Here is a 16,561-nt window from a genome sequence, read left to right on the forward strand (position 1 = left end):
AGGTCATATTCATGCACAAGGCTAAACTAAACTGGGGTGCGTTTCTAGAAAAGTTAACAATGACTATGCTCAACCATCGTGGTACAACGCAACTTGCGATCAAACAATGACGTTGTTTGCGATACATATCATTGGTAGAAACAGTGGCAACATGTAATATCCCACCCCCTAGAAATTCTCTGCCACAGTCATGTCCACATTTTTCTAATTTAAACCAAAAGTGATTAATACTGGCATTGTCATTGCCATCAGCAAAAACTTAAACCTATTGCCAGCATATAAAACAGTTTACTTAAGGCGACCAATGTGTCATTATTTACCATTAGGAACATGGCATCAGTTTCAAATATAGTTGCACTGCTTTATTTGGTATTTCCACGTGTCACACTAGTTCACCTGCACGTAGTCAGAAGCAAGAGGACAATCTCACTTCATAAGAGAATCAAACCTACAACATTTGGACAACAAGTCACCTGCTTTAGCCACTTCACCATTAATTACTGTGCTGGTTGTGAAGATTAACATTAGCCTATCAAAAAGCAAGTCAACATTCAAATTAACATAAATAGCAAGAAAGAGCCCAGTAGGGAAGTCAGTCTCTTAATGAAAATTAAGCTACAGCATACATCAATCAGGAGTCAGGAGATAAATAAACACCTTGTAATTTTTGGTTAGGCGCTCCGAACACTGACGACATCACCAACCGGAACTACCAAGGAACGACACAAATGCGACTGCCCAGGGGCAGTAGTTCAAACAACCAAACTTTGTGTCTTTGTTTGCGATTGAGAGTTCAAACTACCCTTTCCAGAAACACCAAATCCAAGAATGACTAATGAATTAGTTTAAATGTAACCCATTGAATATATTGTTAGTATAAGTCTGCTGTGAGAATGACAAGATGGTTAAAAAAAACTCACTTCTGTACCATTCTATTTTCTTTCATGGAATTGATCATATGGACAGAAGAATTTTCTAGTATCCATGATAGGATGAAAAAACAGGAAACAGCTAACTTTGACACACCCACCCACATGTAAATACTAGCCTATAAATTGATGCTGGGTTAGCAAAACATTAATGTGTTGGCACTAATAAAGCTAAATTAGCAGGCCTGTCTTGCTAGTCTCTTAATGGTCTTTATACCTCACACTCAGGCGCTCAGCTATTGTCATTAACATAGCCTCCATACAGTTTTAATGTCATCTTTTCTGGGAGGGCTTTACTGTAACAGCTAAACTCAGATGTCCAGGTGTGGCCGTCACAGAAAATGAAATGTTTCATGTCCTTTTAGCTTGCATTAAAGATGAATGTTCAGCTGTTTGAAATGTAATAGGGCCTACCGTTAACTTAGGCTGTTGATTGCTTTTTTTTTCATGATAAAAAAAATAAAATAAATAAAAAACATTTGTCAAATCGCACCCTGTGTATATATGTGTGTGTGTTGCAGGGGCAATAATAAGACCAGAGACAATACTCACATTAAGTTGTAGAGTGTCCATCCATTGTCCAATAACTCTGTAGCCAGGGGTGCTATTATTATTTACTTGGTACTGGAACAGATCATATCGTCCTGGAGCATCACCATTGCGATTGAATGTCACAGATGTCCCAGCACTTCCTGCAGAGAAAAATGTAGCACCTGTTGTGAGTACGGTGCATGACTATATGTGAAGCAAGTTTAGACCTGCTGCTGGAAAAGCAATTCATCCAGGCCCACTGCAAGGACCTCTTCAACTCATGCAGTCCTTCTCTTCCTAGTTCACTGTATGTCTTTTTCTATTTGGCAGCTTTTGTGTGTCTACCCAATTCATTTGCTGAGTATAGATGTTTTGATGTATGGGGGTGGTAATCATTAGCACAGGTGGGGTGTCTCTCCTCTCATATCCAGTGGTTCACCTGGTTGACTTGGTCACCTGGTATCATATACCCTCTATTGGTGTTTCTGTGGTCAGGCCAATATGTATGTAGATACTCCTAGAGCTTGGCTAGTTATTAGAGTGGTTGAACTGAACAATCTCTATTTATTGTAATATTTTGGCCATTAACCTATCATAGAACCTAATTTCATTTATCAATCTAACATAGAAACCAGCACAGATCTGAGCGCAGGAATCATCTTATGACAGGGCTTATGTATAATTCATGAAACGTTCGTATCACTCCAATTGACCGATCCCAAGCCCCGGATAGGTGGGTCAAACATTACCAGAGTTGGCTAGAACTGCATGCCATCTGCAGTGCTAGCGTGATGACCAAGAGATGAGGCTTCTCCTTTTTGTCTATTCATCTGTAACCTTTCTGTCACTTCCAATCTAAGCTTATGACCATCCACAGCATGACGAATGATTTCTGGGTGAAATTTGTCCCATTGTCTCCTAATAATTGGCCACCCAGTGCCATGTAATATCACTTGGACATTAGCAGTGATTAGATAACTATGATAGCTACCTAAAAGGCTGAGGGAAGGCGCTTGTCCAAGCTTGTGCGACAGGTGGTAAACTGTTATAGGCTTAATTGCGTTCGATGGGCGGGGTTAAGGATCGGCCAATTCCAGTGCAAGAATGAGCGGGTGTTGGTAAATGTAGTGGCTAAATACAAGAGCAATTCAAATATCACACCTCTATATATTCTCATTTTAGAATTTATGTCATGGAGGTGCATACATTTCTGCCCTCCGGATAGCCATGGTACACCATACGACACGTCATTTGTCCCGGAACACTACAGTATGCTGCATATGACAAGCACATGACAAACCAGGAAGTACACAAAGGGGGGTGAATATGAGAAATGATAAGATCAACACTAGCACATGGGCTGAATCACAATCTCATCCCTCAAAGACTTAACTGACATGCGTTTATAAATTATTGAGTTTGCAAGGCTATAAGGGTTCACAATGCTAGTAACAGTAATGGGACAGCACCTGTAGTGGTGTATGAGTGTGTGTAGTGGTGGATGAGTGTAGTGGTGTATGAGTGTGTGTAGTGGTGTATGTGAGTAGTGGTGTATGAGTGTGTGTAGTGTTGTATGAGTGTGTGTAGTGGTGTATGAGTGTAGTGGTGTATGAGTGTGTGTAGTGTTGTATGTGTGCGTAGTGGTGTATGTGTGTAGTGCTGTATGAGTGTGTGTAGTGGTGTATGAGTGTGTGTAGTGCTGTATGAGTGTAGTGGTGTATGAGTATGTGTAGTGGTGTATGTGTGTAGTGGTCTATGAGTGTGCGTAGTGGTGTATGTGTGTAGTGGTGTATGAGTGTGTGTAGTGGTGTATGAGTGTGTGTGTGTGTGTGTGTGTGTGTGTGTGTGTGTGAGGGGTGTAATGGTGTGTTTGTTGGAGGGAAGGGGGTAGTGTATATGTGTGTGTGTGTGTGTGTGTTGGGGGGGTGTACTCAGTGCTTTGCAATTTTGTGCAAAAAACGTAGCTTACAGTACATTATATGTCAACCAAGGAACCAAATTAAACACGCCAGCGAGATAGCTCACCCCTACCTTCAGTAGCTCAACAACGCTACTTAAAGTGACAGCCACTCATTTCGACAGGCACTTAATTCGACTTGCACACCACAGTGTAATGACATGAGAGAGAAGTCTATATAGTTTATTCATTCTAAATAGTAATAGTTTAGCTCATAGGTGTGATGTGGCTTTAATTTTTTGTAATTCATTGTAAATAACAATTTTCTGTGTTGTGCGCTGTGCCATTTCATTTTTGTTTAATTTTAATTTCTGATAATAATGTAAGTAATAATTAATGTAAATGAAAAAGGTGAAAGAAAAACATGAATAATCCTGTCCAGTTCAAGTACTGCAATAATTATGCTTTGTCTTTTTTTCAAAGCAGATGCCTGTGTTGATGGTTATGTCAATTTCTTTCGACAAAATCTACCAGAGCACCAGGGGGAGTTAGCTTCCTATAGTTAACAGCACCGTTACTGGAAAAAATTCTAGGGGTAACACTGTACCTGTGTGTGTGTGTGTGTGTGTGTGTGTGTGTGTGTGTGGGGGGGCAACTTTGTCGAACATGTCTAGGTACAAGCTACCTATCCAGTGTTAATAATTAACCCCTTAACATGTGTTTTAGCCAGGTTGTCAGCTTGAAAAAAGGTGGTAACATCTGATTTTTACCACTTTATTCTTCTAAATGATTCCAATCCTTATTCTTCTAAACCTCCTCCTGTAATTTTGAGCAAATTTGCAACATCCATTTGTATCGGAAATACCCCCCAACTTTCCCCCGAGTTGGAAAGTGTAAATCTCCCAGCTATCTCACAACATTTCAGACGCACCCCACTTTTGGTCATAATTTCGACTGTCCACTTCGGGGCTCCTGAGGGTGCACTCAGCTGAACGTACGAGTTGAAAACAAAGATGGCTGCGCCCATAATTGCTGAAGTTGAGATGTATTTTCTTTGTATTTGTACTACGTTGGTCGATTTAATATTGATTTTAAATGCTCTTACACACTTGATTATGTAACCCACATGGATAGCCAACTTGCCCATTGTGATGTACCAATAATTCTCTGGTGACCCCTAGAGGGCGCACGAGACAGGTTCAAACAATCAAATAATAATAAACAACTGCTACTTCAAATTAGAGACAGACGTTGGAACGGATAACTAACGATACAAAAAGATAGAAGAAGAATATTAATCAAAACAAGAATAATATTGACCAAACAGAAATCAAACACATTCTTTTGACCAAAAAGCTTCAATCCTGGTGAGTCGCTAACCCCAAATAATTATTTATTATGTAGGTTGCCAAGTCACTTAACAAAGACAACGTTATTATTCTGATAACTGTTACAGATAAACCACTTCTTGAACAAAGACCTCGTTGGACCCATCGTAACAGATGGAAATGTATTAATCACTGAAATCCTGGTGAGCTAGTATTTTTTTAATGTTTATCTTGTAAGCGTTTTTTTCTATGTTGTGCTAACCTAAGCTAAGTCACCCACACTAGAGATCACTAATGACCCTAAATATGCCCTAATGTATTTTTCATGAGTGATATACTTTTAAAAAAACAGTCAGGACAACCTCTTAAATGAGATCGATTTTATAATGTATGACGTTACAAACGATTTAGGATTTAAAACAACAAAAAAAAGGTATCCTGTATTTGTTATTCTGGGAAGCCAAAGTGCTGGCTAGCTGTCTTAGATAGCCTTCAAGCTAACCGCTCTGCGGTTACCATGTGAACCCATAGCAACCAAACAAACTGGTATGGATTCGTGGAAATAATATTCTGAACTTTAGCATTTTATGAACTTGGTTGACCTCAGTACCACGGTTATGATCTGCCTATGATAGTTTTATTATAGAAATTATTAAGAAGGAGATCCATTGAATTGATTAGTATTCTGTACAATTTTGTACAGACTGGTTTTTTGATTACCCCTTCAACCACTCCTTGTGTCTACGCCTTGGATACCTCGAATTCCCTGCTGTGATATCCTTCCCTGGACCATCCTCATCGCCATTCTTCCTTGCAATATTCCCAGAATTTGAACAGAGAGGGTTAAAGCGGAGCGAACAATTTCCGCGTTCGATTATTGCAAGGGGGAGGGGGGAAATCCCCCTTTATGCAGACCAGAGTAAACCCTCGCTGCACTAATGTCAATGGAGACTTGTGGAATTTTACCAATAAATTGGTCATTATGTCTTTCTGGATTTGTTGAGGGTTTTTTTGGGGTAAAAAATTCATAATCTGTAAGTGTTTGGGATCATTTCAAGCCTAAAAGTGTAATTTTGTAGCGTTCGGATTGTAATAAAATAACTTAATATCAGACCATGCTGCTGCCAGTTACTGTCCGGTTGTTAGCATGCTAGCTATCCTCTTAGCTAAGGTAACATTTTAAACGGAGAAGTGTAATTTCTTTGAAATGACAACTAGCTGAATAACATTACTTACATTAGTTAAAGTGGATAGTTTATACTCAAGTGAATTTGCAACAGTATATTAAAGGAGAATTCCGGTGTGATATTGACCTAAAGTGTATTGAAACATGATACCGAGTGTGAACGTATGTCTCATAGCCCATCTCGGCTTGTCCCCTGCACTCCAAATCTGGCGCTAGTTAGCCGATGCTACCAACAGCTTTTTTCAATAGTGGTGCTTTGGCATCGGGCTAGCCATGCAAATAAATCACTGTTTTACACCCATTTAGGCTCAATGTATCACACTTCATTGGTAGACTGTCGAGGGCCCTGACATTTAAAACGAGACATTGAGAACTTTGAAAAGCACTGGTAGTTTACTTACAAGGCGATTTATACAGACAGTATCTTCACAAAGTTTGGCGTTTGCAGCCATCTTGAATTTAGTCACGATGAGTCAAGCAACGAGCAAGAATGAACAGGGATCAGATTCCAAAAAATAATTCAGTGGAAATGCATGGATTCCAGTTTCTTCCAGTAGCAGCAACTGGAATCCATGCATTTCCACTGAATTATTTTGGAATCTGATCCCTTTATCATACCTGTTCATTCTTACTCGTTGCTGGAATTTATCGTGACTAAATTCAAGATGACTGCAAACGCTAAACTTTGTGAAGATACTGTCCGTGATAAATCGCCTTGTAAGTAAACTACCAGTGCTTTTCAAAGTTCTCAATGTCTCGCTTTAAATGTCAGGGCCTCGGAAGTCTACCAATGAAGTGTGGAGATACATTGAATAAAATGGGTGTAAAACAGTGATTTATTTTGCATGGCTAGCCCAATGTCGGGCACCACTATTGAAAAAGCTGTTGGTAGCATCGGCTAACTAGCTGCAGATTTTGGAGTGCAGGGGACAAGCCGAGATGGGCTATGAGACATAACGCTCACACCTCGTATCATGTTTCAATACATTTTAGGTCAATATCACAATCGAATTCTCCTTTAAGCTAGCTTAAGTCCTTCAACTACTAGTCACTTGTTAGCGCATAGCTGTATTGCCATAGCTACTCCCATCCACTTGTATAGCATTTTAAGCTAGCGTTAGCTAGCTAGCTAGCTCGGTTCACATGACTAATTAAACTAGAAAAGCATTTCCTGAAGGAAATACAGTGCATGAAAATGCAAATAAATATGATGTAAAATATCATACAGAGTAAAAACAAACTATATTGGTTGTTAGTTAGATGAGGTTTAACCTGTTGAGGAGTGAATTCTTTAAGACAATGCCGTTCCCCAGAGAGTGAATTATTTTCCTGACTCCTTCTAGAATTCTACGCGAACGATCTATAGTTTCAGTGTTGGTAAAATTATTTAATGGCAGAAAAGTCCCTGAGGGTAATTGTTTGTGTGTCATGTTATAGAACCTTTTTCGAAAACGTTTTAATCACATATTTGTGATCGTACTCCCAGGGACCAAGCTGCATCTGATCACATATTTGTGACCGTACTCCTCAACAGGTTAATATAGTTGGAATGACTGAACAGTTAAATAGGTGGATAGTTTATATAGTTAAATGATTTGCTTGGTAGATAAGGTTTAATATAGTTGGAATGATTGAACGGTTAAATAGGTGGATAATTTAAATGGTTAAATTATTTAGGTAGATAATTGACGATAACTGACAGTTGGAATGGCTCTAATGTTTGCTAGCAGTTATGCTAACTATGTTATCAAAGATAATAATGTTAACCAAGTTACTTAACTTAGCTAATGTTTTCATTTTTAGTAGTTATGCTAACTAGCATGTTAGCAATGCTAACCATGTGACTTAGCTAACCTAGCTAATCATTTTTAGTAGGTATGCTAACTATGCTAACTAGCATGCTAACATGTTAAGTATGCTAACCATGTGACTTAGCTAACTTAGCTAATCATTTTTAGTAGGTATGCTAACTATTTTAACTAGCATGCTAACATGTTAACTATGTTAACCATGTTACTTAGCTAACCTAGCTGATCATTTTTAGCAGTTTTGTTAAAAATGCTAACTAGCATGCTAACATACTAGCATGCTAACTATGCTAACCATGTTACTTAGCTAACTTAGCTAATCATTTTTAGTAGTTTTGTTAAAAATGCTAACAATGTTAGCAATGCTAACATGCTAACTATGTTAACCATGTTAACTAGCTACAGTGGGTAGGAGTCATAGTTGATGACAAGTAACAGTTACAATGGCTGAACAGTTAACAAGTTCAGTAGTTTAAAGGGTTAAATTGTTTAACAGTGAAATATTGTAGTGAGGACTTTTTTTTTTAAACAGTTTTTGGCAGAGGAAGCAGTTGAACAGGATGTGTAGTCTAGGGCCAGTTTGTATGCTTAAAGCCTGAGACTGGCAGTTAATCCAGGTGGCCTGAACACCTGCCATAGGATTCTAATTGCTTAACGGCCGTATTATGATGTCACAATCGGCAATGTTAAGTCTATGGGGATTTTTAAAAAGTTTTTCTTTAATAGTTTAAAAAGTATAAAAGTTTCAAAGTTGAAAAGTCATACCAACCCGATCTGTTTGAAGACCTACGTTACAAAGTTTGAATGAAGTTTCTAAGTTAAACTGTTCAAGTGAAATTGCGTACGGAAAAAGTGGTAAGCGGAATAATAATAATAAGAAGAAGTTGTTGAAGTTGCCTAGGAAGAACAGTGCAGTGCATTTTCATGCACTGTAATAAGAAGTTGTTGAAGTTGCCTAGGAAGAACAGTACAGTGCATTTTCATGCACTGTAATTATTCATATCATGTCCTAAAGAATGATTCATTGGTATCATACATGATTATAGACAATAATACTGTGAACACAATTATGTTTATCTGTTCTTATTGCTTATTAAAAGAGAAAGTTTATTTAGTGACAAGGTGACACTCCCAGGAGGGAAAGTGAAAACGGATCCAAGATGGCGGCGCTGCATAACACGCGAGTTTACCTCTCTGTCCCAACCGTGACGGGTGTTTTGTCTGTTTAAAAAGTGTTTGTCCGAAAGTTTTACGCGGTTCGCCTCGCCTTACTACGCCGCACTACAAGTACAGCAGGCAGTTTTAATTGACATCTGCAAAGCAAGTTTTGCAGCCGTTCTGACTTTGCAACAGAGACGCTTAAAGGAACTCGGACTACTCCGCCTGCAACAACACCGACTCGCCTTCTGCTCTCCCCCCCCGGAAAGAAAGCGCCGGAAGCGGTGTGCGAGGAAGCAGAAGAGGGGCAAGCGCGAGGCGCCCGGGCCAGGCTAGCGGCTAGCCCAACTCGCCCAGCAATACCATCCATTCTCCTGGCAAATGTACGATCACTGGACAACAAAATGGATCACATACGACTGCTGAGATCAACGAACCGACAGTAAGTAACTGCTGTGTGCTCGTTCTTCACTGAGACTTGGTTAAATGACAACATTCCGGACTCTGCTGTACAACTGGAGCAGCTAGCATGCTATCGAGCAGACAGGGCCATTGTAAAGGGAGGTAAATCACGAGGAGGAGGAATCTGTGTTTACATCCGTGACGAATGGTGCCGGGACACTGTAGTAGTATGCAAACACTGCTCACCACTGGCAGAGTTTATGATCATAAAGTGCCGCCCTTTTACCTGCCAAGGGAAATTACTGCGATTCTGCTAGTCGCAGTATACATCCCGCCTACCAACAACAACAGCGATAAGAACGCGCTCTTAGTGAACTGTACCAGGCTGTCAGTGAACAACAGACAGCACACCCAGACGGTTTCACCATCTTCACTGGAGATTTTAACCATGCTGATCTCAAAACTGTACTTCCAAAGCTACACCAGCATGTTGATTTTCCAACAAGAGGAGATAACATCCTGGACCTGGTCTACACTGCACACAAAGGAGCATACAAAGCCACCCCCCCTCCCCCACATTGGACTTTCAGACCATATCACTGTTATGCTAATGCCCGCATACAGACAAAGGGTAAAAGTTTAACAAACCGGGTTTGTAAGCAGGTAAAAGTGTGGCCTGAGGGAGCCTCCGATGCTCTTCAAGACTGCTTTGACACAACAGACTGGGAAATGTTTAAGCAGGCAGCCACTTACAACAACCGGACAGACATAGAGGAGTATACAGACACTGTAACCTCTTACATCACCAAGTGCATCGATGATGTGACCCACACAAAAGACATCATCACTCGGGCTAACTGGAAGCCATGGCTGACAGGGGATGTCCTCAGGCTGCTGAGGGCCAGAGACAAAGCCTACAGAGCTGGGGATGAAGCTGGCATGAAAACAGCGAGAGCCAACCTGTCCCGCGGGCATCAAGGAAGCAAAAAAAGGAATACACTCACAAGATAACCACCCACTTCAAAGACAGCAGGAACGCACAAAGCCTATGGCAGGGCATTCAGGCCCTCACGGACTACAAGCCAAGCGCCACAGAGCTGTGAGAGCAACATCCCTCTGCTCAACAACCTGAACCGCTTCTTTGCTCGCTTTGAAGCACAAAAAAGCACCTGCCCACAGAAGACCCATCCCCTCTACATGAGCAGCCCCTGTGCCTCTCTGCCGACAGCGTGAAGAAGACACTTGCTGCCATCAACACCCGTGAAGGCAACAGGTCCAGACAACATCCCAGGTCGCGGCGCTGAAGGACTGTGCAGGGAGCTTAAGGATGTCTTCACAGACATCTTTAACACTTCCCTGAAGCAAGCCATCGTCCCATCATGTTTCAAAGCTGCCACCATCATACCTGTGCCGAAGAAAACTGCTCCATCCTGCTTCAATGACTACCGCCCTGTGGCACTGACACCCATCATCATGAAGTGCTTTGAGCGGCTTGTCATGTCACATATCAAAGCCATTCTCCCCCCCACCCTGGACCCCTTCCAGTTTGCATACCGAGCCAAGCGGTCTACAGAGGATGCAATCTGCTCTGCCCTCCACCCAGCCCTCACCCACCTGGAAAAAAGAGACTCATATGTGAGATTGCTGTTTATAGACTTCAGTTCTGCATTCAACACCATAATACCACAACAACTCATCTGCAAACTTGACAAACTGGGACTCAGTACCTACCTCTGCAACTGGCTACTGGACTTCCTCTGTCAGAGGCCCCAAGTAGTGCGTGTTGGCAACAATACCTCAAGCAGCATCACACTGAGCACAGGGGCCCCTAAGGCTGCGGCTCAGTCCGCTGTTTCTTCACCCTGCTGACGATGACTGCACTGCAACCTACAGCAACAATCACATAGTGAAATTTGCTGACGACACAACTCTGGTGGGTCTCATCACCAAGGGCGACGAGACTCAATACAGGTTGGAGGTCGACCATCTGACCACGTGGTGCAGGGACAACAACCTCCTGCTGAACGTCAGCAAGACCAAAGAGATTGCTGTTGACTTCCGGAGAGGTCACACCCAACACCTGCCACTGACCATCGACGGTGCTGTGGTGGAGAGAGCGAGCAGCACCAAATTCCTGGGGGTGCACATCAGTGAAGACCTCTCCTGGACCACCAACACTGCATCACTGGCTTAAGAGAGCTCAGCCGCCTGTACTTCCCTGCGGAAACTCAGGCGCAGCAAGTGCTCCACCAGCCATCATGACCACATTCTACCGAGGCACCATCGAGAGCATCCTCTCCAGCTGTATCGCTGTGTGGGGCGGAAGCTGCACTGAATACAACAGGAAAGCCCTGCAGCGTTTAGTGAACACAGCTGGAAGGATTATTGGTGCTTCACTCCCCTCCCTGAAGGACATTTACACCACCCACCTCACCCAAGAAGGCACCAAAATTGTGAGTGATGCAAGTCACCCCGCCACAATCTGTTTGATCTACTGCCCTCTGGGAAGAGGTACAGAAGCCTGCGCCCCCAAGACTACCAGACTCACCAACAGCTTCATACACCAAGCCGTAAGGATGCTGAACTCTCTCCCTCCTCTCTCCCCCCTCAGCTACATAACATCCTGGACATTGGACCCAAAAATGGCCGCCTGCACTACTCCACTTGCACACTTGCACACTTGTACACTTTACAACTGGTGCTGTTGTCCTGAAACACAACACTTCTGCTGCTCTTACATAACTTGCACCACTATGCCACTTTCTTCTTACTTAGGTCAAACAGAACTACCCAAGCCTTTTATTGGCCTGAATTTGCACTAGTATTTTTATTGACTGTCTATGCACAATTTCAACCACATTTTGCTGCTCTTATTTTTTCATTATTATATGTGCCCTCTTATTTACTTATTTACTTACTTTTTTGTTTACTTGAATGTTATGTTTGTCTGTGGACCTAAATTGGTAAAATATGTCTTGTCTTCACCGTGGGATAGTGAGAAACGTAATTTCGATCTCTTTGTATGTCTGGAACATGTGAAGAAATTGACAATAAAGCTGACTTTGACTTTGACTTTGAAACCAGTGCCCCAAATGGTTGCATTTCTATCGAAGAGCAGCTCCAATGTTAAGTCCCATAGACCTATTTTTTAAAAAATATTGTGAAGCCAAATCAGCGATGTTATCCACCAAAAATATTTTTCAGTGTCTATACAGTAATAAATTTCTAACTGTGAAAATGGCAGACACTATTTTGCCTTATTTTAAAAAAAAATTGAAATTGGTCCTTTTGTTTCATAAACGAACTACAAAAGAAGTCACGTGACTTTACCCTTCCACGTTACTCACGGTAGCATCAGAGAGGGTTAAAGCGGAGCGAGAGGCGCAAACGTTCGACAATTTCCGAGTACGATTATTGCAAGGGGGAGGGGGGAAAATCCCCCTTTATGCAGACCAGAGTAAACCCTCGCTGTACTAATGTCAATGGAGACTTGTGGAATTTTACCAATAAATTGGTCATTATGTCTTTCTGGATTTGTTGAGGGTTTTTTGGAACATTTTGTCATAATCTGTAAGTGTTTGGGATCATTTCAAGCCTAAAAGTGTAATTTTTTTAGTGTTTGGATTTGTAATAAAATAACTTATAAATATCAAATTTATTAAATAAATATCAGACCATGCTGCTGCCAGTTACTGTCCAGTTGTTAGCATGCTAGCTAGCCTCTTAGCTAAGGTAACATTTTAAAAGGAGAAGTGTAATTTCTTTGAAATGACAACTAGCTGAATAACATTACTGACATTAGTTAAAGTGGATAGTTTATACTCAAGCGAATTTGGAACAGTATATTAAGTTTAAGCGAAGTCCTTCAACTACTAGTCACTTGTTAGCGCATATCTGTATTGCCATAGCTACTCTCATCCACTTGTATGGCGTTTTAAGCTAGCGTTAGCTAGCTAGCTAGCTCGGTACACATGACTAATTAAATTATTTATATTATGTCCTAAAGAACTATTCATTGGTATCATACATGATTATAGACAATGATATTGTGAACACAATTATGTTTATCTGTTCTTATTGCTTATTAAGAGAGAAAGTTTATTTAGTGACGTAAGGTGACACTCCCACTTATGCAGACCGGAACTGTCCCATTTTGCTCCCATAGTAACAAATTACGTTGCTCTATCTTGCTAGTAATCAAGGATCTTTGGTAGCATGGTTTGTTTATTAGCCTGGTTAGCATTGACACTTAACACTTACTGTCAGTTCTTCATGTGAGTAGAAGCACAACACCAGTTATCCAGACATAAAGGTTATCACCACGCGGTTTACATCACGTTCCGTTATTACAAAAATATGTTAAGACAGTTAAGCAAATTGCCATATTGATCAGTTAAAGATTAAGCGCCCAAACCTGTGACGTCACATGCAACTGTAGTCCATTATCACCATGTTACGACAAAAACTCAAAACAATTCAACTAATCCTAAAAATAAGGTATGACCACTTGAAGCAATAGAGGTGACCCCAGTGCATAACGTATGGAAGGCATTAAATTAAGATCCCAATTTGCACCGAGATATATTTTTTCTAAAAAAAAATCCCATCCACTCCGCTAAACTCTAGGAACGCAACCAGATGGCGATGAGATTACTTTCCCTCCCTCTTATGCAGACCGGAACTGTCCCGTTTTGCTCCCATAGTAACGAATTACGTTGCTCTATCTTGCTAGTAATCAAGGATCTTTGATTTGAACCCCCGCCTTCATTCACTTTCCACCCAGTGACTGTGGTAGGATCTGGGCAAATACACCCACACCCACGGACTGTGACATTGAGGAATTACATCCACCACTATTTTTTACTTAATTATTTATTTTGAGTGCACTCTCTTTTATTTTTGGGGTTTATGTTTATTTTGTTATTTTAAGTTCAGAGATCTCAAGGGAATTATTTATTGAAAAGTTACCTAAGTGCTGGCACTTCTGATAAACTGATATTATAGTTATATGTTAAGAATCGTTTTTATTGTATAAGGAAAAGTGATTTGACACCATAAGTATATAAATCAAATAAGTAGCAATATAATCTAGTAATAAATTGAATATAGAGTCAAATAAAATAGTATAACATATAATGATTAAAATAGATCAATAAATAAAGGGTATATCAAATAGGGTTTAAATAGACTATAAATAGATTTTAAATAGAATATCAATAATATATACAGTCAAATGAAATAGTTAATAAATAAATATATATATATCACAATAGTTTTTTATATTTCCACTGATACCTTAGAATAGAATAATATATGATTGCATAGAGTGAATTGAATGATATTTGAATGTTAAAATAAATATATTTTGTATTTAAAGAAGAATCTTTGAGAGTGGTGTGTTGTCTTGGGGTGAGTCATTGAACTGTGGTCTAGCAATAACCTAAACCAGTCTCCTCTTGAACCTAGAGCTTAGAACTAGACTGTTGCCGCACAAGCACAGGCCCTTCCCTCGTCGTGTGGGTTACAATTACATTACTGCTTTAATCCGGTCACCAATTTATGCATTGCCCAGTCTTGCTGTGTGTGCAATACAATGTAACATTTTGTTTTCGAGCTGGTTTGCTAAAGAGGCTAATGCAGCTAACAATAACAATAGCTACTGCTCTTCATAGCTGCTTGCTATGCCAACCACCTTTCATTGGAACTCCTTGCTCTCACTGAGACTTGGATCAAACCAGAGAACACTGCCACCCCGGCTGCACTCTCCACTAACCTTACACTATCCCACACCCCTCGCCTATCTGGACGAGGAGGCGGGACGGGCCTGCTGATCTCCAACAAATGGAAATGCACCCCGCTACTGCCTTCAAACAAATATGTCTCATTCGAATTCCATGCCATCACAGTGATCGCCCCATCAAAACTCTACGTGCTGGTCATCTACCGCCCTCCAGGCCAACTAGGCGACTTTATTGACGAACTTGACACTCTGCTATCCTCCATCCCTGAGCATGACTGTCCGCTTCTTGTTCTCGGGGATATGAACATCCACTTAGATGCCCCAGGCTCAACGGACTTCTTGGCCCTGGTCCACTCCTTTGACCTCGAACTGGTTCAAAGCCCACCGACTCACAAAGCTGGCAAAGAGCTTGACTTGATCTTCACTCGGAACTGCAGCACAGACACCCTCATGGTGACGCCTCTCCATCTTTCTGACCACTTCTTCATCCAGTTCAACGTCAGCCTGTCAGAACAGCCTCGGCTCCTCAGCCGATGGTCACGTTCCGCCAACATCCGGAACCTGTCTCCAACGCTTCTCCTCTGTGGTTGCCTCCGGTCTACCTCCACTCAACACCTTCTCCTCTCTGGAGGTTAATGAAGCCACTGACTCGCTCTGCTCCACACTGACCTCGCGGTCTAGACGAAGCTGTGCCCTCTTACCACAACAAGGCCAGCTCGATCCAAACATTCTCATCCATGGCTAAATGATACCCTCCGATCGCAGCGCACCAAACTCAGAGCCGCTGGAGAGGAAATGGCACAAATCCAAACTAGCTGGCGACCTCAAAAAACTACCAGACACTCCTGACCTCCTTCTCTCTCAGCCAGCATCACTGCTGCTAAGACTGCTTTCTACCATGACAAAATCAACAGCGCTACAGACACTCGAAAACTTTTCTCAACCTTCAAATCGCTACTCAACCCTCAGCTGCCTCCTCCTCCATCCAGCCTTACTGCAGATACCCTCGCCTCATTTTTACAAACAAAGTGGCTGGCAATCAGCAGTCAATTCTACATGCCCACTCAACGCATCTGACTCAGATACCGCGACTCCTACAACCTCTAGGGACTGCTGGAACATCTTTTTCAGCATTCACGCCTCTCTCCGAGAGTGAAGTGTCCAGACTCCTGACATGCAGCCGTCCTACCACATGCTCGCTGGACCCTATACCTACGAGCCTACTTCAGTCCATCAGCCCGACCATCGCTCCAGCTATCACACATGTGATCAATGCCTCGCTAACCTCCGGCACATTTCCAACAGCGTTCAAAGTGGCCCGGGTAACACCATTACTTAAGAAAGCTTCTCTCAACCCTGCTCAAGTCGGAGAACTACCGCCCTGTCTCACTACTGCCTTTCCTATCCAAAGGCATTGAACGAAAGCAGTCTCCAAACAGGTCTCTGACTTCCTTTCACAGAACAACCTTCTGGATCCAAATCAGTCTGGGTTCAAAAGCGGCCACTCTACCGAAACGGCTCTGCTGTCTGTAACAGAAGCCTTAAAAGAAGCCAGGCGACCACTTTCGGTCATCAGTACTCA

General features: G+C 41.7%; 1 protein-coding gene across 2 annotated transcripts in view; it reads right to left on the minus strand.

Moving 5' to 3' along the window:
• Positions 1–16,561, minus strand: part of LOC125302642 (metabotropic glutamate receptor 7) — a 288,880-nt gene that overhangs the window by 67,183 nt on the left and 205,136 nt on the right. For both annotated transcript variants that reach the window (XM_048255942.1, XM_048255943.1), the window contains exon 7: positions 1,482–1,621. In XM_048255942.1, the coding sequence (XP_048111899.1) occupies positions 1,482–1,621 (140 nt within the window). The remainder of the gene's footprint in view (positions 1–1,481; positions 1,622–16,561) is intronic.

This window comes from Alosa alosa, chromosome 10, assembly GCF_017589495.1.
Source record: "Alosa alosa isolate M-15738 ecotype Scorff River chromosome 10, AALO_Geno_1.1, whole genome shotgun sequence".
Lineage (NCBI taxonomy): Eukaryota > Metazoa > Chordata > Actinopteri > Clupeiformes > Clupeidae > Alosa > Alosa alosa.